The sequence below is a fragment of the Haliaeetus albicilla genome, chromosome 13 (genome assembly GCF_947461875.1).
Source record: "Haliaeetus albicilla chromosome 13, bHalAlb1.1, whole genome shotgun sequence".
Lineage (NCBI taxonomy): Eukaryota > Metazoa > Chordata > Aves > Accipitriformes > Accipitridae > Haliaeetus > Haliaeetus albicilla.
Window position 1 is genome coordinate 7,116,859 of NC_091495.1, and position 21,899 is coordinate 7,138,757.

Sequence of the window (21,899 nt, forward strand, 5' to 3'; positions counted from 1 at the left end):
TTGAATACAAAGAAAAGACACGCTTTATTGTCTCTAAACTGCAACGATACAAGGAAATACACGCTTCTAATTCCAAATGATGGCCAGGGTCATAACTTTCAAAGAGGCCATGTGTCTTGTCTTCTTAAAGTGGTCTTGCAAATTCCTTCTCTGTCCAATCTAGGCAAGACTTCTTGAATGATTCTGCTTGTCACCTGTCTGTAACAGCTGCAAGTGCCTGTTTCAGATATTTCAGAGGTACAGTAGTTGTTCTTTCTTTCTGAGGACAGCTGTCTGACAGATCAAAACAGAAAGGAAATTACCAAAAGCAGAGACACTGAAGATTGGGTCATTATAGTGGAACATTCTTGCCTCTAATTTTTTGGTTCTTGGGTTAACTCCTGACTCTTGCTTTGTATCTGACATTCTGTTGGTTAGGCTGTAGAATCTCAGCTGTAGCAAGTGCAACTTCCCAATTTTTTTTGTGCTCAAATACAGAGCTCCTGGGTTATCTTCACTTGTTCTTTGTTAGCAGAGTCTGTAAGCATTTGTTGCTTGGAGAGAATGTGTATCAAGATCAGCTGTCTTTCTGTTGCATGTACTATAATTAGCTTTTCATTCTTTTGATGAAAGAATGAATGTGGCTCCATGAATTAACTGGTGTAGTACACAAAGCTGCTTCTCCCTACTCAATGTGCCTCCGTTACTGATCTCTTCCAACCAGGAGCCTGCAGCCATTACAGGGCGACTCTGGACTCCTGGTTGAAAGCAAACCTTGTTCCTTTCCTGGAGGAGGATTTGTTCCCTTCTGTAGCAGGTTATTTCCTGCCTTCCTAGGTGAGTTCCAGTGTAACACGTATCTGATCATATCACTTTTGAATGGATTGAAAGTTCCACCTCAAGCCCAACTTTTATGGCTAGTGGAAAATAATATTCTGTGTGTTAAGTAATAATTTCACTAACTTAACCAGCTAAATATATTTCCAGCTTCAATTCTGGATGGAGTTTGCTTTCCCCTAAAGTTCTGGTTTGGAAATGTCTACTGATAGGAAGTTTGTTGTCTTCAGCAGTCCAGAGCTTCATCCCATCTTATCAATTCCTGAAGATGTGATAGGTATGTGATACATACGATATAACACAGATATGACAGTGTAATTTTAGGGCCTTAAAACACTTCTACCTTCCTGACTGTAAACTGATGATTATGTTTAGATCTTGAAGTAAAATATCTTTTTCTGAGAAGTTACAGGACAGTGGTTGTGAGATCTGATCTCCTTGGATGCTCTGTACTAGATCTGTGCATAATATTCAGGTGGGAATGGGACGGACTGTAAATAGGCAAGAAGAGAGGGAAATTTTCATATCTGTTTCTAGACTCAGTGGTTAATTAAGTGCTGGTTAATAGTTAATGAAGACACTCTTCTCAAAAGTGATGTTTAAAATAGAGTTCTAGAAATCCAATGTATGGTATGTCATAAGGGACTCCTAAATAAAACAGGAGCCAGAATTTGTTGCTGTCTCAGATCATTACTGCCACGGGGTTCTGAACCTCCCAATTTTTATGTAGTGGTGCAAAAGGGTGAAAGTTTTTCATGGAAGCTAGTGACTGTTTTTTGAAAGGTATCTATCTGTTGTGCTTCTCAGATGTTTATTAAAAAAAAAAATTTGCAGTACAGGAGGAAAACTGAGAGCAGAGGGAATGTAAGATAGATGTATTTTTGTACACAGCTTGCCTTCCGTGTGAAAATCTTTCATGCATTTAGTGGTGTTTTACACTTAGATTTTCAGATCAATTAGCTTTATTACAGCCTGCTCTTCTGAAATGTTAAGCACCAAGCTGCTTCTTTCAAGTGAAGATGTTCCATTTCAAAACTTATTTTGAATTCTAAATTTTTTTTTTTCCTAAGGCAAATTATCAGTACTTTTTTCCCCCCTCCATCTATAGACATAGAGAAATAAAACCAGCCGCTACCTCCACAGAGGAAAATGGAAAATGAAGTGATTTAAACAATTGCTAAGTACTATAATTTGATTGCAGGCATTGAATTTTTTTTATGACAGGGTTCTAGCTTTAGAGAATGGAGTAGGGTTTTCTTATTCTTTTATATTTGACATTTGTAACTTCAAAATTGTTCCTAAAATAGGGAGAACTTATTCCCTTCTGAGACCAGAAATCAGAATCTGCTGGGAAGAAAAGGGCAAAAATTGAGAAATAAATCAGTTGTGCACCTTTAAGAGGAATCATTTAAGCAATTATTTCTGTTATTTAGCTCCAAAAGGGAAAAGATGCAGTGGTGAAGTTGGGAGAATTATAATATCTGTGTTCTGCAGTGTGTTCTGTTCAGTTTTGTGAGATATTACTTAATCCCTCTTTGTCTCCGGTTTCTCTGAAGTATTAAGAATGCCTTCTGATCACTGCAAAAAGTTTTATCAGCCGCAAAGACTTGAGGTGATGCAAAAAAATTGCATTGAGACAAAAATGCAAGGGTGGACCTTAGTTCCCTTAAGGCTGTACAAGAATTCCTAGAACTCAAGATATACAAATGTATTTACATACAAAACCACTCCAATAGTACAGACTTGGTTGCAAAAGAGCTTAAGAACTGCTGGAAAATAAAGCTCCTCTTAGACTTTCCTTCATTTGAGGAAGCTGAAAGGTTGGTAGGTGCACTCTGAGCAGAGATGAGATCCTACAAGGCAGCAATGGCCATGGTCCAAAAGTGAGTGGGACTACTTAGGCTCAGCTGGAGCAGAGCTGCAACCCAAGCTCATGAAATCGCCCTGAGCAAGGGATGCCATACAGACCTAGCGAGAAGAATGTTGGCTGGGCTAGGCGTTTCCCCTCTGCAGAGGAGGACGCTGACATCTATCGCTTATTGAAAACCCTGGGGTGGGACACATCCCCGTACTCTTGTGTGACGGACAACTAGGAGTGAAGCAACAGTAGGTGGATCGTGTTAAGAAGGAAGGACGGGGTATTTACCAGGAAGCCAGTATCATCAGGACAGGCAGAAGTTGGGTTTGTGTTGGATGTGGCGTGGATACCAGTGGGGGGCAAGTCATGGACTGGGAGGAATTTCAGAGCTGTGGGCTCTCTTGTCACCTGCCTCCAGGGCCTGGTCCTCACTGCGCCCAAAGCAGGCTGCAGCTGCTGCGAGGGGCAGACAGCTGGGCTGCGCACACAGCCAGAGCCCCTTGCTCAGCCCTGGGGGCAGAAGGCTTTGCAAGTGGGATGCCTGGCTCCTTGCAGCTGCTGGGACAGGCAGCACAGGCAAGGTGAAGCAGTCGGTTTCCCTCCTTGCACCTCTTTTGTCCTGTTGAAACAGTCGTGAGTCGGTCTTTCCATATAGTTAAGTTTGTCATGTTGGTATCTTTGACTCAGTAGCTGGGCGGTTGAGTGTAGTTTTGTCTTCTAAAGTTTCTGTTCACCTTTTCTCTGTACTGCACTCTCTCTGCACTGATCATCTGCAGTGGTTTGAACCAGTGCTGCAAAGGGGGATTATCTTTCATTTAAGAAAATGGAAACTCATCACTTAAATCTCATTTATCATTCGTCCTATCCTCAAAACTGCAGACATTCAGTTACTAAACACAGGGAGAGCATGAGCATCCTTAACATCTTAAAATCCAATCAGGAAGGCATTTTGAAGACTGACGTTTGGACTACATCTAGCAAGGGGAAAGAGCTGTCACTCAGCACAGATCTGTTTATAAATACTGCTCTCCAGAAGACAACTGACAATTGTAATGGGGCTAATTCTTCTAGCAGCATTGGCATAGCACCATCAGGGCTGTCTGGCACTGCACGGGATATTTCTTCCATGAAAGAAAACTAATTCTAAGCTTTAGGTTTTAGTGTGAGTTATGTTCCTTAAAGTGCTATTACAGCAAGTAAAACAAGTGGCATCATTTCTCAGTGTTTTGAAATAAGCTACCCTGAAATCAATATGGATTTATTCCTTGTCTCTTCCCACAGTATCCAGAAGGATCTTTCCATTCCTCTTTAAGACAAAAATGTATCTTCATTTAATGTACATTATATATTGTACCTGCTGTAAAACAGAATGTACATTTGATTGACTGTCTTGAACAGATCAATCCCTGCCCCCAAGCAATTCTAGCTGACTCAGTGGTGATGAATAGTGCCCCTTATGGATTTAGATCTAACTGTCATGCTAGACTTCACAGATTTTATTTTTCACTAAAAGATGGTTTAACTTCCTTTTTTTTGTATGAAAGTGTGATTTCTATTCATTTTTTTTTTTCATTCATAATCTGAGTAATGCCTGACTCTTCTGCTTAATGTAAGTCTTGTCTGGTTTGGTTGTGTAAGAAAGATGTCCAAAGGCTGCATATAGTGGCTCGGATTTCAGGACATTATCGTTTGTAGTTTAAAAATCAGAAGTCAGATTCAGTTGTAGTGGGAGTTAGTTAGGCTGGAGCTGCATGAGAGGGTGGTGACCTTACTAGTGTTTTTCCATACCAGAAGCGCTTTCCAAAGCACTTCAGTTGTGGGGGGCAGAGGGTAAGTTATGTTTATTTTCAGTGGCATCTCCATGGTTCTGAACCTCTTATCTAGACTCTTCTTAGACTGTAACTGGCTAATGAAAAACCAGGGTCTAGGTCAGCTACTTCTGGTTTCAGTGTGGGATAAATGCATGTTTGGAGCAACTTAAGAAGGAATGGCTTTTAGGACAGCAGTTTCTTTGAGCAGAGACTTTGGGGCAACTTTGGTCCAGAAATGGAAGCTTTAACAAGAAATGGCTCTGGAGCAAAACAAAATGTTTTGAGCATCATTGTGTCATCGGATTCTGGGTTCTCCTGAAGGCCATAGCTACTATTTCAAAGAAGGAACCTTATTCCCAAGAAACAGCTCAGCCAGCCTAACAGCAGCGCATTTGGCCTTGTTAGAGGAAATGTACTGTCTGAATGGCAGGTACTCAGCTGGCTCACTTAAATAAGAACAAGAATAACACAGCAGGGAGTCCTTTCTTACTGTTTATTACTATTGCAGTAATCTGATATGCAGTTAATTGCTCACAGAAATGTTAAAACTATTTCTGATTAGCTGACTGACTTTTGCACTGCTCACTGTAGTACTGTACCAAATAGCCCATTAGCCAATACTAGACTATCAGAAGTGAGTCTGGATTCACTCTAGGTGGTTATCAAATCCAAATCTCAGGCTTGTGGGAGAGTTGCTCCCTGCAGGAAGAGATGCAGATGCTATCACTAGCCCACAAACACTTCATTAGTATTAAACCTTGCACTACAGGCAGTGGGATGGGCTGTGTTTTTCTAAAAGCAGATGATTATTTTGAAAAAGGGGAGGGGAATTGATGGCAGGCTTTACAGCTGGCACATAGCTGAATTTTATACTCTTCCACATTGTCATAGTATTCCACTGAATCTTTGTATCTGTAGATAAGTAGGTGATGAACAACAGCTGCTGACATCTGTGGGCTTAAGGTTTGAGAAGTGTGACATCAGAATTCAGAATAACCTTTGCTATACAGCAGGTGTTTAATTATAATTTTTAAGCTTCTAAAGTCTATGCCTTTTAGGTCCAGATTTTTTTTTCTTTCAGACAGTAACTAATCAAACCCATTTTTGTGCTGGATTTTGTGTCTCGGTGCCTATTTTCTATACTCAGTAAAACTGACAGTGTGGACAGCTTGTGTTTGTAGTAGGCTGAAGTGCACTTACCTGGTGTGCAGAGTGGGGCAAGGACGTGCTCGTTTACTGCCTCTGTTCATTATCATTGTCTCAGATTGCTAAGCACTGTGAGGCATATTTAAAAATAGAAAGGTGCTACAGGCAGTTGTTTTTTGTCTAGGTCTCCCTGGTGACTGAGCCTGGGTGAGCTGCTGTAACATAAGATCACAAAACAGAATCCCGATGTGCATCCTTTCATCAAGGCTGGGCCCCTTCAAGCAGATCTGCTCCAGAAGGGAGAGTGAAACTGCTTCGAGCCTTCTACTCACATCTGAAAATCGGTTTGGCAGGTATCGTATAGCAAACTTCCTTCCCACTTACTTTATCTGCGTTGTGACTGAACAGTCCCTGGGGAAGTATTCAGTTATATCAGTATATGGCAGTGCTCCCTAGCACCACAGCAGATGTCTGCATGTGCATTAAAGATGAGAGGGATGATCTTCAGCTCTGAAATATAAGGCCACACAGGGGACAGAAGTAAGGCAAAACCAAACGGCCAGAGATCAAGACTTGTGCAAGAGGGAGCACAGTGGTGCCTGTAAACAGCTGTCATTGTCAGAGGTGAGCTGGTTCCTCCTGAATAAGCAACCTTTTTTCAATATACCACACCTGAAACAAGTTTGGGAATGGTCTCCTCTGAGAAGAGTCTATTTTAGACAAAGTGAATGATTCTGTATTTTCTTCCTGACTGGCCTGAACCACACAATATTTTGCAAATGAGAACATAAATTTTGACTAATTAAATAAAGCATTTACAAGTAAATGTAGAATTAGTGCTCGCTACTAATGTGGAAGCAGTTAGCCATCTTAGACCTTCAAGCTATACTTGAATTCTTTAAGGCAGTACTGCAGTCAAATCTTGTAGGGAGACCTGAGAGCTACTGTGCCTTCTGCTGCTGGCACCCAGGTGCAGAAGCACAGAAGGCAGAGGAAAGGTAGTGAGAGGTCTTGCCTCTGCTCACAAAACTGATCCAGGCTGCCCTAACGATTTTCTGCCATGGTATATCGGGGGCTTTGAGCAAGATTCAAATGTGCCCAGCAGGAGCATTAACTTGCCTTCTGTGAAACAAACTACGTGGTATTCTTGAGTCTAAAGCCCTGTGGGATGGAGCAGGGCTCTCTCTGCTGGAGTGACTCTATTTAACAGCTTCCATTTCAATTAATATGGTGAAATAATACTAATCCATATTTCCCTGTGCTTGCAGGGGTAGGGAAGTATATCAGAAGTGACTGGAGAACAAAACTATCCTGAAATCGGTCATCTGGATACAGTTTAAGACTACTGCATACACTAGGGACCGTTGCTGGCAAAAACATACAGCCCTTCAAATACAATTTTCTTTGAGCAGTTTGCCTTCAGTCTGACCTTTGTAACAGATGCAGTACAGAATCAATAGGTTTTGAATTGATGTTTCTCTTTTATGTCACCAAACAAAATCTCAGTTATTAAAAAATTTAAAAGAAACACACAGGTATTATTCAAAATTTTAATGCAAGTTTCTTCTAATTTTGGATTAGTCAAATTTTTACTTTTTAGTAAGAATACAGTACCTTGCAGAAGCAGTGCAAAGCCACAGTGTCTTGAGCCTATCCAGGGCTATGATTTTAGCTAAAAGTACAAATTCGGTGCAGAGGTAGCTTGGGCTGTAATTATTGCTCCTACTCAGTCCCTCCTTTTGGGGTCTGAGCTACAGGCGCCTGTGTCTTTCTTTCAGCTGTTCCTCACATGTTGCTGTCCCAGGAGCCAAGCGCAGGGGAGCTGAGCTTCCTCACAGCCAGGAAGCAGCTCAACAGCCCAGGCTGGAAGAGAAAAGCAGCCAGCAGCAGCCAGCTGGCCAGTTTAAATGTACTATAGATCATCGATGCTGATTAACCGATGCACTCAGGCAAGTTAGGTCTTGCTAGGCTGTTCCCATTCTTTATGTGAGGAACCTCACATCTACACCAACTCAAGCTTTACTGCTGCTGTGAAAAAAAGCCTTTCATAACAATAAACTGTTATTAGTTGTAAGGTCTATTTTTCAATTTCAAAGCAAGAGTCAGGAATACTACAGAACAGATTTTACAAGTCTGTGCTTGGGGGAGAAGATAAAGTAATCTTCATGCTACTTTCTTAGCCTAGCTGAACAAAAAAACCCAAAAAAACCAACCCAAAATCCGCAGGTCCCCACAGCAGTATCTCATTGAGATAATACTGCATTCTTCATGCTGTCCTCTCTCACATCTGGTCAAGAATAAGATCTAATTACATGGATTACAGTAGACTTAGTAAGGCCTGTACATGTGCTAAGCTAAAAGCAGTTAACCCTGCTGTTTGTTAGGGGAATTAGTCTCCTTTCTTTCTCCAAAGTTGCTCTTTCTCTACTTTCCCAACAAATTGCAGAATATCTTCAGCAAGAAGTTCAGGTTCCTCCAAAGCTGCAAAGTGGCCACCTCGAGGCATGAAATGGAAGGAAACTATGTTGGTGTATTTCTTCTGGGCCCAAGCCTGGGGTGTGTGCATGACTTCATTAGGGAAGGAGGCAATGCCAGTAGGTACTTGTACTGCGAGCCTGAGAGAAAAGAGGGAATAATTTTAATCTTTCAAATACTTAACTCTGCAAGAAATGGAAAGTCCCAAGGAAATGTTGTTCTTAAACAGTTGGGCACACTGGTGTTAGGCAATTAAAATTTGACTTCCAGATCTTAAATTTGAAGACTAGACAACACTCCCATTCCTGGGAAAAAAAAATTAAAATTTCTGCATACATTGATATTAAGGCAATTCTGCAAGGGATCCAGGGCATGAGAGGTAGAAGCATGGAAACTGAGAAGAGAGCCCTAGGAGGTGGTAGGTATTGAGTTTCCTCATGCTGCATTGAGTGCTCGAGAGTCACGTATTGAGGGGAAAGCACACAATTTGACAAGGGCTGGAGAGAGATGTACAGTGAAGATTACAACTAGAACATGTTGAGCCTGGCAGGACAACTGGAGGGTAGGCAGGGGAAGAATTATGTTGAACTGCTGCAAAGGGGGAGGAGAGGGGAAGAATGATAGAGAGTGAATCTAGACTAGTTCAGAGGAAACATTTCTGAACGTTAAGACTTGACTCTGTAAAGTAGCTCTTGCTTTTAACTGGCACAAATGCACTCTACAAAACATTTTGCACATTAGGGAAACAGGGTAGGGAAGCAATGGGATTTAAGGGGGAAAGTATCTTAGAAAGTGGAATGATCTGGGCTTGTTATAAATAGAGCAACATTTTCTAGGTTTAAATATCCTGTACACATAAGCTGCATTGTCAGCAGTGACAGACTTGAAAATTTAGATATAAAAATTGTTGGACACGTAGCCACTGGAAGCCTGAAAAGAGGGTGCCTAATTTTACATAGGACTTTGAGACTCTTTCCTTTAGGCACATAGAAGCTCATCTCACATAGGCAGAACTGGAGCAGGATACTGCCCACAGTGTAGCCACAACAGCTTCAAGAACTGAGTCAGCTTCCTGGGAGCATCACTTCACAGCTAAATACCACAGCAGTGAGCTGTGGTTGCAGATACCTCAGGGCAGGTTTAAGCCTTCACTAATACTCAAGCTGACACAAGTATATGCAACCAAACTGCTATCTTAAGTGTCTGCACAGCAGGAACATCAGTCTTACTGACTTTCATATTATGCAGTTTGTCAGTATACTGAAGTTGCTTCCAAAGGTAGGACTTAAATCTTTTGCAGAAATAGGCAAACTTTGTCCAGAAAAGTACTAGAACTGCAAACCAAATAAACTATAAACAAAATTGACTGCATGACTCTGTCACAGGCTAATTTAGTAACTGAAGTAAAATCTGGAAGTACTTGTACGTGCTTTTCCGTAGTTAGATACACCATGAACGGGAGGTTGTCAAGCAGTGCCTCCCATCAGATCTCCTGACTGATGGTTCAGGATTCTTACCTAATTACCCTGTTTTCCAAGTGCAACACAGTATATCAACTAACAGACCTGTCCTGCAGAGAAACACTGTGATACAGCATTGCTTTTCCTCAGCACTCAGAAACTTTCAGCAGCTATAAGACATAAGCAACCTGTCTGCAACCATAAAATTAAGTTCAGGGCAAAATATTTAAAGAAAAAAACCACTTACCTGTCATGTTTCTGTGTACCTATCCCCTTCTGCAAATTTTCTTTGTAGAAACGCATTGAGGAGACTATACAGCCTGACACCCAGTAGATCATGATATTGGTGAGCAGATCATCCAGGTTAAACTTCCTGAATAGGTAAGCCCAGAGATTACTTAGTTGGAACTGAATACCATTTTGCATTACTTTTAGCAGGGACTTGACTTTGGTTTGGTTGTAAGAAAAATAAGTTGCAGGAAAAAATAGTTAACTTGGTTAAGAATCGTTGACAGGTGAAGTGTGTTACTCCCCCTCTGTCTGTCAGTGACCAATTAAGCATGTTAAAGGCTTTCAGACACAAACTGGGAAGTGACATTTTAACTCCTACACAGAAGGCAGACTCCAACAAGCACCTTATGCTCCAGCATAGCTTTCTATACTGTCCATAGACTAGGAGGGTAGGAGCAGAAGAGCACACGGAACAGCTTGTGCCATTTATTATTCATAATTTAAAATGCTACCCTAAGCCTTCAGTGGAGCCATCACACCAACATGTGCTGTAAATAGTGCGTGTTTCCTATCAAATTGTTAGCTGTATGCAGTGCAAACATTCTATTAAAATCCATTGTCACTGGACCTTTTCATAACATGCCCCTTCATTCCATTCCTGCCAGGTACCTCAGCAATTTTCAAAGGGGACTTCATCTCAGATTTCCGCTGCACACTAAGAATGATCCTTTATTAGCAAACAGTAGATAGATGAAGCAATACTGATCAATCTAAACCAAATTCATAGAGAGTGAAGTATTAGTATTAAAATGAATCATGAGTTCTGTTTCCCAGCATCTTAATGTAGGTTAAACTTTTGTTTTTCTGTCCTAATGAGATTCTTCCACCTAAGTCAGTTTTTAATACCCAGAAGTTGCAGACTCTATCTCTTCTCTAGGAGATCAAAGTGGGAAGGGAGTAAGTACATTAGCCTTCACAGCCTAGTTCCTTCTTTGCATGCTGTAGTACAGCACCGCACCTCCCTACGAGATGTGAGGCAACCAATTCAAACTTCTTTAGCTATGACTCTGGGCTTAGTTACCTCATCAAAAATGGCATGAGAGGAAACGCTTACCTCTCTAGTCCTCCATCCTCTAAATTACGGAATTCCAGATCAGTCCATGTAGAAAACTTCTCCAAGATGTATGCAGCCAGTCCTACAGGAGAGTCATTCAAACCACAGCCTGAAAAGGAGGAGGAAAATTTAACTAAAATTGTGGTATCTGACTACTAAACTCAGACTGTTACCTAAGCAGCCCATTATAATACAGGGTAGATAACTTTACAAAGCTGTTCCAGCAGCTGTGTTCTTAAATAAATAAATAAAATAGTAGAACAAGTTGGAGCCATTTATTGTTGAATCATAAACTGATAGTATCTGCAAATCAACAGGCTCTGCATTAGCTCACACTGTATGTTTTTTGAACTGATGTAACAGTATTGGATTTCTGCTGGCTTTTTTTTCTTGTAAGCTAATAAGATTAAGCTCTATGTGCCAAGCAGGGTTTGCTTCCATTAATCTGGAAGCTGTCATTTATTAAACAGCATTATAGGGCCAAACTCCACATGCCTACGCATGACCAGGAGAATCTGCACCATTATCTAACAGCAAAAACATTTTAAGGATTATTAGAAAGTCATTAAGGAAGAGCAAGACCTTACTGAAAGGTCCATCTTCTGAACTAGCAATAGCCAATGGCCTTCATGTAGAACAAGGCTTAATATACTTTTTATAGTTTGTTTTGCTTGGACAGAAAACACACACCTGCACCTGGAACTTTACTAATACATCCTAGTGCTATGAAATACAGGGACCATAAACTGTCCCAGCTCCTCAGAAAAACCTTAGAAAAAGTTTTTCCTGAGCAACAGCAATACATTTGAAGTTCCACCCACGCAACCCAACCTTTCTGAAAGATACCTAACACTACAGCTAGCACAATTTCATCAGTAATTGCTATTTAAACATAATTGAGTTCCAGTTATCAAACAACTAGTATTGGTAACTGAAATACCAAGCGTTTGAAAGAGTTATATTGAGCATGCTTTCCAGATCTGCAGAACTAGACAAGCAATAGCCTGTTCTCATATAGTTACTGTGAACAAAAAAGAGTCCATTGGTTTACATATAGGAAAAATTGACATTGATCCTAAAAGTGCTTTGAATACAGGTGCTGCCTGTTTCAGTCAGTTGAAAATGAACCCACACTCCATGCAGGTTTCCCAAAGAATAAGTGTAAAATCAAATCCATGCAAGCTAGTTTGATCAAAAGCCAACTCTGAAGCAATCAAAAGTGTAGTATTAGCAAGCATAGTATATGTATGTATCAAGAGCCAGAGACAACTTCCTCGCTTAGGACAGCTTGCAGCGTAGCCCTGTACCACCAGAAGTCTCAGGAAGACCGTGGTAGCCTCCATGGCTGTGCTTCTTCCAGCTACCTTACACTCCCGTCTTCAGAGTGTTCTCCCTATGCGAACCTGCCACCCGCCATGCTCCTCTCCTTTGTCCTCAAAATTGCAGGAATGCTCCAGCTCCCAAAACATGAACCAACCACTGGTTCCCAGTCTGCGCAATTTGTTCTGACAGACAACACATTACTGGTAGGGACAAGAATCGGCCAGAAAACCACAGCAGAAGGAGCATGGCTAGGCATCTTTCGGCTACCAGCTTCCCCATCTTTTCTTAAAGCACAAAGGGAATGAGAAACTAGTAATGTTTAGAGACCAAAACTCAAAAGAAGCAAAATTATTTAAAAATCCATAAAATTATCATCTTGCCTACACATTTTAAGAATATACCTGGTTCTATAGGTAAGTTTATGAAAAACCATTAAGAAATAGTTTCCTTAGCTATGTTTTTAATAAAATCCAGCAGGGAATTGCTGCTGCATGAAACCAAAATATGTTCAGTATTCTTGACTCAGTTGTCCAATTCAGTTGCAAAAGATATTTTTAAAATAGAAACACTTAATACTCAGATACTTAAAAGCAGTTAAGCAATCTGAGTAACTAGCTCATCTAAGAAAGAACATTCATAGGTACACTTTTTTTTTTCCCCTTGAAAGTCTGCAAGTGATTCAGAACAATGAATGAAAACAAAATTTGATTTTACTTTTCAGGTATTACTTATCTCTATAAATAAGCAACATTGCATGCTGAGACAGCTAAAAGCTTCTTGTAGTTTACATCATTTGAATATGATCCATTCTCTGTGAAGCAACTGTCTTTTGCTCTCAGCATAGCTGCATCTGAAACAGAATTACAGTCGCCAGTGATAGCAGAAGTGGAAAAGTATTAAATAAACTATTTTATTTATGAAAACTGAAAATGAGGTCAGTGGCACTTAGAGCATGCTCAATTCTGATGTGCAGATTTACTGCTTCTGCATGCAAAAGTGAGTGTAATGCGATATACCCGTATGTAACCTTTTGTGACTTGGATACAGAAAAGCCCACCTTTTAAAACCTCTAACCTTCCTACTTCAATTTCCCTGAAAAAAACTGATTTTCTGCATAGTTTAAGCAGTACGGTTTGTTTCTATGAAAGTGCAGCTACAACAAACAGACTAAGTATTCTGAGCTCAAAAGGGATTTTTTGTTTGTTTTACCAACAGTATCAGGCTTTGTAGCCTGTATGTGAGCGTAGCCAGACTCCAACAACATCCTGTAGAGCCCTTTTTTCAAGAAGGGAAACATCCGCCTAACATCTTCATCCTGGAAACCGAAGAGCCCTGGAAGATAGCGGCCCAGCAGAATGGAGACCAGGTGCATGAATCCCATGTTTGTAACTGAGGCTAGATTTAAATGGAGACCTTTCATATGGCTAAAAATAAAAACAGAAGAAGCCCCCACAAATTAACAAAAATCAAATGTGATTCAAAGTTGTTATATTTAAAATGTTGTTATTGACAAAAATGGACATACTTAAATTCTGACCTGCTAATTACATCAAGACTTTAGCTGTACTTTGTGGTGTGGCTTTTCACACAAAAATGACAAGTCAAATGGGCAACTGTCAGTAATGGGCACACAATCCTGGGCACTAAGCCACAAATCCTCCTTTTGTTACAAGTACTTATCCCACTCCAGACCCCCGTGGGGCCGTTACAAAACTACTGCACAACTGTTTGAAAGAACAGGTGTATATATATATCGTGTGTGTGTATATATATATATATAAAAAATACAAACTCAAGTATGTAATTTTGGATCACTGCTTAACACTGAGCACTAAAGAGAGAAACTACACAGTGCTCATATGAGGACTTGGACAGGAACTCTCACGTGCACAAGAAACAACTACTCGAAGAATAAAACAGCTTTACATGCCAATCATGCAGCACTGTACCAAAGCAGTACTCACTTGGGAGCTATCTGGGCCAGATTGGTGCAGATGAGCCAGCCCCAGTCACCACCTTGCGCATAGAACTCGTTGAATCCCAGTTTTAGCATCAATTCATAAAAAATAGAAGCAGCACTTACAGAATTAAAGCCTGCATTAAAAAAAGAACACCGTTGCATTAATTCCAGCTACACTTCTGACTGTGCAGCATTTATTCTCCCTATAAGGTAACGTCAACGTTCCTAAAAAGCTACAAGTCCATGTTTCCTTGCCTGTCTGACAGACTATATGGAAGCCCTTGTCACATCCAGGCAAGGTCTGGAGAGCAAGCAGAAACCATGAGGACAAAGTCCAGCCTTTGCTGCAGACTAGTGTTTCCTAACCCCACCAGTTGCTCATGCATTTGCCACCCCTGAGGGGTTGCCAGACTCCCTTTAAACCACAGTCATACTCCAGCTGAGCCCTGTCAGAGGCACTGAGCATTGCCCAGGGCATGTGTTTCCATTTCTACTGTGAGCATAGTCTCATCTTAATGATAATTGGAAACTTTAAGTTTCCACTAGTAATGCATTTCTCCACTTCACTAAACCCTGACCACATAAATCATAACCAGGGAAGTACAGAAAAGCAAAACCAACCTTCCCCACATCATTCGGCTGCACACATAATTAAATACTAAACTCAGTATCACTTTAAATACTACCTTGCTCCAATTTATTGCAGCTTGTGTTTATATAATTCAGAGCACGAGCTGAACAAGCAGGTATTTGGCTGCAATCTACCATGTAGATACATGAATTCATCATGTTTCAACTGTTGCTTGTCACCTACCTGTATAATGCTGTTGAATATGGATTCAAAACACCCAAAAAGGAACTGTAGCAACTTTACTCTTCCTGCTCACCCCCACACAATTAATTGACTCAATTGCAATTCATGAGTTGTCACTTTGTAACTTTTTATAGCCCTCTGTAAATTATCTATACATTGCTCCTAAAACTAATTAATGGTGTCACCTGAAGTCACACTCTTACCTCCCTCTTCCCACATGACACACAGGTTCTTTGCTTCTACACTGGGAAAACAAGAAGTGCTAAGAATTACTGTTCTGCTAACAGGGGCTATCTCACTGTGAGACTAGGATTGTATTAGTTCAGTTTGTTCTCATACATCGTACCTTTTTTGTGGGGTGCTTCTGAGAAACCATAACCAGGGATAGATGGGCAAATGACTTCAAAAATGTGTTCATCACTGAGGCCATGGCTTGCAGGATCCGTCAGGAGAGGGATGATTTTGTAAAACTCGTAAAATGAGCCAGGCCAACCATGAACCATTAATAATGGCTTTGCAGACTGGCCTTCAGGCAAATGAGGAGGCTTTACGTGAACAAAATGGATATCAATGCCTGTAAAAAGAAAATAATTAATTAACATGCCCAAATTTACCATGACACTGAAACTAATCACAGAACAGATTATGAATAAATCTTTTCTGAAGTCCTTTTTTGGTGAGCATGCAAACACACTGCACTTCTCTGGATCCACTTTCCAAGGACCTTAAAGTACTTTATAATGGGCAATTAAGCATCACAGCAGCCAAATGAGGTTGGCATATTTCTGTTTTAAAATAAATTGCCAAACTAAGACATAGAAGTGAAGCAATCTACTAACGGTAACATAGTGACTCACACAGCTTAAAGGCAGAAGAGATGATTACATCATTTAGTCCAAGTGCCCTTAAATTTTACCCAAATATCCCTATGTGGCACCAGATAGGCTTCAGTCAACCACAGATTTTTCTTCCTGAAGGGCATACAATTGCAACTTGAAGGCATCAAGAGATAGGGAATCCATCATAACTAGCAGCTGTTTATTTGGGGGCATTAATCACTTTCCTTGTTTTGTGCATGCCTTACTTTCCATTTGAACATGTCTGGCTTCTGTATCCAGCCATTGATCCTAATGTTAAAGCAAAAGGAATGTAAAAAGCCTTCAGTAATTATTCTCTGTCTGTGGAGGCCTCCTGTAGTCAAATCACATATCTTAACTGCTGATAAACCAGTTGTGCTGAATCAAGGATTTGAAAAAATGCCTTGCTAGAAGAGAGTTAAAGTGTTCAATTTTGTAGTTCTTTTCTACCTTTTGTCTAAAGCTTTCAGTATCTCTTTAAGTGAGTAAACCCAAACAGGAAACTATGTTCTAGTACCAGTCTCCTTCACTGTTAAGTAAAAAGGTTAAAATTGCAGTCCTATTTCCTTTGTGATCCTTACAATATGTAAGCAGTAGGCTTCACACAGCGCTGCACTAGTTGCTTCAGGTGAAATGCTTTTCCTCAAACCCATTCAGGGCTTTGCTTTCCAGGAAACAATAATTTGCTCTTAGTAGAGCCTAAACACCTCACTTGATATATTTAAGCACATTTACTGACACCATCTCCAGCTCACCAGCAATCGCACCTTCTTTCACTGACTGAGATTTCCCCATCCTTGACAATTCTGCAGATTTCTGTATTCTCTGAGAAACTTTCAAGGGATGACAGAAGCTAAGAATCTGATATACAGCATATTTGATCTTGTCTTTTCATGTGTCCTCTCTGTAGTAATCATTCCTAACGTTGAAATTTCTCTTCCTATTGCTATACATAGTGCATTGTCCTTAGCTTCTTCTGCCTTTCTTGTCTCAGATGATACTTTTTTTTTCTTTTTTTAAGGGAAGACCTTTTGCTTTTATCTTTTTCAGCACTAACCATGTTGTACACATTTAAATAAAATCTTTACATTCTAACCACTATGTAACAACTGCTTATTGTCCCAAATCCGTTTTAAATATTATGGTGAATTGCCCCATTTGAAATAACGTACAATTATGGGTGCAAGTAAAAACATAATAGCGTAATCTCAAGCTTGAATTTTGCCATCATGTGAAACAATTGCCTGCTTTGCTCTAAATCTACAACTGTACTGTCAGATAACCCAAGCACAACCCTAATTCAAGCATTTAAAACGTCCAGTTTGACCAAGCTCCAGCACCAGCAGATCTTAGCTGAATGACCTCTTCCAAAGGCATCTGTGCTTTGAATGGAAAGACAAACCATTCACTCGCACCTGGCAGCACGTCAACCCCAAGGGAAAGGCATTCTATGGTTCTAGGCCTATGAATTCTTGAAACAGTGCAGCAGAGCGCATCTGCCCTGCCAAGCAGGGACAACCTGAGCAGCCAGCACACCCAGCTGAGGAGGGCTGCCAGGCTGATGGCATCACCATGACAGCAGCAGCTGGGGAACTACATGGAGCAAGAGGAGGCATCTGTGGGTATTTTTGCATGATTGCATGCGAGTCAGGGGACATGTGTACATCTTAAGATCCAGTTCTGTTTCAAAATGCCTGTGCTTGGTTCCTGTTAACACCAGCTGACAATCCATCCATGCACAAGGGAATTCCATTTGTCATTCCTTGTCCTAAAGGCTTCAGGAGTTTCTTGCTGCTTGAGCAGCAGTGCCAATGATCCACGCCATGGCAGCCAGGGAGGGAAGGCCCATGTGACACAACCATAGAATTCTTACCACTGAGATCCCTTGTAGACAAGGATAATGTATTACTGTTTGCTTATTTTTTAAGGGAAAAAGCCACACACCTTGAATCTTAGTTTTGAATTGTGGGTACTTGTTGAGGACTTCAACTTGTTTCTTCCAATTGAACTGGTTTTTCCAGTAGGAGACAACCTTCCTGAGATACGCCGAGTTAGTCCCATAATGGAAGAAACTGTTCTCCAGTGGCTCAGTGAATCGAGCCTGGTCAAGTCTCCTAAATAAGTCCTATAGGGAAAAAGAAAGAAGAGACATTACAAGCACTTGTGTCTGCCATCTTGTACTCCACTGTACATGGTTTCTAGTTATTCCCAACCCAAGTGAAAAGAGAACAATGAATATAACATCTCTAATGACACCTGTGCATTTTGCTGATGCTCCACCAGCTGTTCCAATTCTTTTTCTCCTCCAGATGGCCTCCTTCCTCTTCCATTTACAGCTGTTCTTAACACTCCCTGTTTTTGCAGGGCTGGCTAACCTGTTTGCCAGGCTGATAACCACAGAGGACAACACGCTCTACTGACAGTACTGTGGCTTCACAGTTTAAGCCTTGTTGCCTTTCCGTGGTACTTTGCTCCCCAGGTTACCCAAGAGCCCAACATCACAATCAATGCATGGATCTGGCCCAACCCTTTTGCTCTCCTTCCCAAACTAAGGGGCTGGATGTCTTCCTTGGGAAACTGAGGGATTTTGCATGGCCACAAAGTTGGTGAAACTAGACTGGAATTAAAAGTTTCCCAATCTAAAATAACTATGAAAGTGACCTTCCCACTGCACTTCAAGATTACAGGGAATGCCAATGATACTGCAGAATCAGTTCAAAATCACTCAGCAGGGAAGGACAGCCAAGAGCCCCTTCCTACTGTGAACAGAACCACAGAATAGTTGAGGGTGGAAGGCAGGTCTGGAAATCTAATCCCACTCAAACCTCTGCAGGGTTTAAACCTGAACAGCATTTTCTAATAGAGCAATAGAGATAGCTCTCACCCTAAGATGAGTTAGGTGTATGTGCTGGCTCATGCCTCGCACTGCACGGGCAGTCTCAGTCTAGGCAAGATGTTGGTATGTAAGCTCACTGTTCTGGCATTTAACACGTGTACAGAAAGCATGGATTTTTAAATTAAGTTTTTAACATGTCTTTACATACATGCTTTTTGTCCATGCTCAACACCTTTTAAAAAATGTTTTAGTAATGTACACTAGTGTAACTTTTAACTCCTAGTTTATGTAAGAATATATTTAGAAACAGAGTTTTCTACCAATGGATTATGTTGCAATAGCTGTCATAATACAGCATTGCATGTTTCAAAAACATCTCTAAGTTAGAAATTATCTAGCTTTGTGTCTGCAGTGTAAGGGGGAAACATATTGAAGATCAATGTCCATTGATACTACTAAGGAGGGCAAACAAAGTGTTAAAAAACCCAGGCCTTACTGAGAAAATAGGAATCCATTATACATGAATAATATGAGCAATCCCATGAGTACTGTTGGAACCACTACTCCACACAGATCTGTGAAATTGCACAATCCCTGGCTTAAACACACAGAACCAAAATCTTGCTATCTAACAAATTCTGCGACGTATGTGTTTACTGTAATTACTGCTGTGGTATTAGTGTTGACCAAATTAGATCATTAATTACAGAAGAATCAGCATCCAACACAGCTGCAAACATAAAGCAGTCAAGAAAATGAGATACTCGTAATTGCTTTTGAAAGAAAAAAAGAAAAAAAAAAGACAAAAGACATTATTCTTATTCTGGTCTACACAATCAAACTGAGGAAGGTGCACAAACAGGAACACAGAGTTGAGTAATCTGTAAGAAGATTTTTATGTTTATTAGGCTTTACAGAGTATGTTTATTTACTAGCAATCTTGCAACAGCCAGCTGAGAACAAAATTGTATAGCAGGATGTGAAATCTGCCTATCCATACCTATCTTCTGAAGTACTGAAAAATCCCTTCCCCCAAGTCCTGAACATCATTACTCATTCTCATAAATGTAACTATGGGTTCAATTTAAAAATTACTTCCAAACAAGTTCTGCATTTATTTAGCCATTTCTTTCTTCTCTCTCCCCAGTATAGAGATTTGCTTACGCTCAGCTCTTCTTCTGTAGTTTCCACCTTAAATGGCCAAATAGTTGTATCTTCTTCAGTGTCAGGCTTTTGTCCCTTGCCCCACCATCCATTTTTGAAGGGTAATGTCTCTTCTTTCTTCTTGGAAAGTAAGAAGTAGATGATGACTGTCCCCAGAACCAGGAATACTTCAAGCAGCATAATGCCTGCAAGAGAAGAACAGAACTCTGGTAAGCCCAATCAGATAGTTCAGACACGTGGCATACTTTGTAAAGACTACAGAGGTTTACTTGCTTTTAAAGATAGGATTCGATCTACATGGTGTTCTGTCACTCACAGGACATCAACACTTCTGTAGAATTTCAGAAATAGGATGTTTTAACCTACGCAACTTAAATGGGGAGGAATTAAATGTTTTGCATAAAAGACATTTAGTAAAAACAGAACTGAAAGCAAGTCAAGAGATCTCATGGCTTGGTAATTAAATAGTCCTCTGATTAAACACGTCACGTTGGCTTCCTCAGTGGCCACTGATTGCTGCTAAACTTCAACAGTAAAGGAGGTGACTGTGGATATTACTCAAGTTTAATGCTTTCTCTTCCTCTGAAGCTCTAGATTTCCCACAAATTCCAAAGCAGAGCATTTCTTCAGTAAGGCTCACATATCTATTGTTACAGATTTGGAAGGAAAAAACCTGCAAGACATATATAGAGAATAAAAAGTGAAGAGCCTTAGTGAAACCACCTTGTATCCCCCAATCAGCCTGGGGGAGCGGGGCAGGGATATATTTACATAACCCTTGAACAGCAGTACAAAGGGTAGAAGGACCTTCCCTTTCTTTCTCCCCCTGAACTGTTTTAAAGAAAAAACAAAAGACCACATGCATGGTCTCGTGGCTCTAAAACGACTTTCCGCAAGTAATAAAATTCCGTCAAAGTGAAGAACAACCTGATTTCACAGCATATCTGCATAACCCAACTGCAGGGCTGTTTTGCTTTAGTCAAACAGAACACCTTAACAAAAAAAAAAAAAAAAAGCAGAAAAAAATAAGTTACTCAGACTCTCTTTACTAATTAATGTTTTCAAGCATCCCTTTAAGTATGAGAAATGTTTGTAAGGTGGTTTGGGGAACAGTACTGTCATCATTTTAATGCATAATTTTAAAGAATGTCATGTTTCAAACACTCAATTGCTGGGGAATTGATAAGACATGAAGTATTTCAAAACTTCTATAGGGCAAGCATTGTTTACAACACAGAACGGTCTTCATTCTCTCCAGAGCTGGAAAGTTTTGTTAGTTTTGCTGCTGCAGAGTAATCTGATGCTCTGAAATTGCTCAAAGATATTCTTGGATCAAAACAGGAATTGTAACACAAATTAACGGGAGTTCACATGATTATAACAGGAGTAAATTGACCTGCCTTGTAAGTGCCTTTATGTGACAGGACACGTTTTAGTCAACCTCTTGAGTTTAATTTCTAATGCCTGACAATCAATAAATAAAATGGTCAGAATAAGCACCCACTAAAACATTTGTATACAAGTCAGGCACTATGCAGATAGAACAGCAAGCTACAAAAATTTATTGCTTAGACATGCAAGTGCTACAGCCTTAAAAAGTGACCTAAAATTCCTTAATCCTCAGAGGCTGGAGAAATGGGAATGATAGGCACTGAAAGAACTTGATCTGTTCATTTGTTTCACTGGTCCTTCCATAATTTCTGTTGTTTGAGGAGGTGCTAGTTTTTCTCCACAATGTTCTCTGGAGCACAAGACAACAATCTTTTCCCACCTCCGCCATGCTCAGGCCATAACTTACCCCTGAATTAAAAAGTTTGTCCAATTTCAGCTTGCCTCAACACATAAACCAATGCAGTCTAGGAGCCTCCAGAGCACAATTAAATTTTACTGCAGAGCAGAACTGGAGGGGCTTTTAGAAACCTCAAAGCACTTTACATAGAAATAATACCTACCACAGTATTTAATAGCATTTCTATTACTAAGTCTTAACAGAGAAGAACAGCAACTTCCCTGAAATCACAGCACAACTCAGGC

At 40.4% G+C, this 21,899-nt stretch overlaps 1 protein-coding gene and 2 long non-coding RNA genes across 7 annotated transcripts in view; 1 reads left to right on the forward strand and 2 right to left on the reverse strand.

Annotated features, from left to right (window-relative positions):
- LOC138688543 (uncharacterized) lies at positions 1–5,816 on the reverse strand. Its single transcript, XR_011327404.1, has 2 exons — positions 5,686–5,816; positions 1–273 (listed from the first exon to the last, which is right to left on the reverse strand). It is a non-coding gene; the product is annotated as an uncharacterized lncRNA (long non-coding RNA).
- On the forward strand, positions 258–13,685 carry LOC138688542 (uncharacterized). Its single transcript, XR_011327403.1, has 3 exons — positions 258–1,093; positions 5,816–5,984; positions 13,450–13,685. It is a non-coding gene; the product is annotated as an uncharacterized lncRNA (long non-coding RNA).
- The window catches only part of EPHX1 (epoxide hydrolase 1), a 23,960-nt gene continuing 9,228 nt past the window's right edge, over positions 7,168–21,899 (reverse strand). For 3 of the 5 annotated variants that reach the window (XM_069800039.1, XM_069800038.1, XM_069800037.1), the window contains 8 exons: positions 19,866–20,050; positions 17,810–17,990; positions 15,355–15,582; positions 14,199–14,328; positions 13,444–13,658; positions 10,912–11,020; positions 9,814–9,939; positions 7,168–8,246 (listed from right to left, as the gene is read on the reverse strand). In XM_069800039.1, coding sequence (XP_069656140.1) covers positions 8,021–8,246; positions 9,814–9,939; positions 10,912–11,020; positions 13,444–13,658; positions 14,199–14,328; positions 15,355–15,582; positions 17,810–17,990; positions 19,866–20,045 — 1,395 coding nt within the window. In that variant the 5' untranslated portion in view covers positions 20,046–20,050 and the 3' untranslated portion in view covers positions 7,168–8,020. Of the gene's footprint in view, positions 8,247–9,813; positions 9,940–10,911; positions 11,021–13,443; positions 13,659–14,198; positions 14,329–15,354; positions 15,583–17,809; positions 17,991–19,865; positions 20,051–20,138; positions 20,161–21,899 lie in introns of those variants that run through there. The other 2 variants (XM_069800040.1, XM_069800041.1) reach the window with 2 other exon arrangements.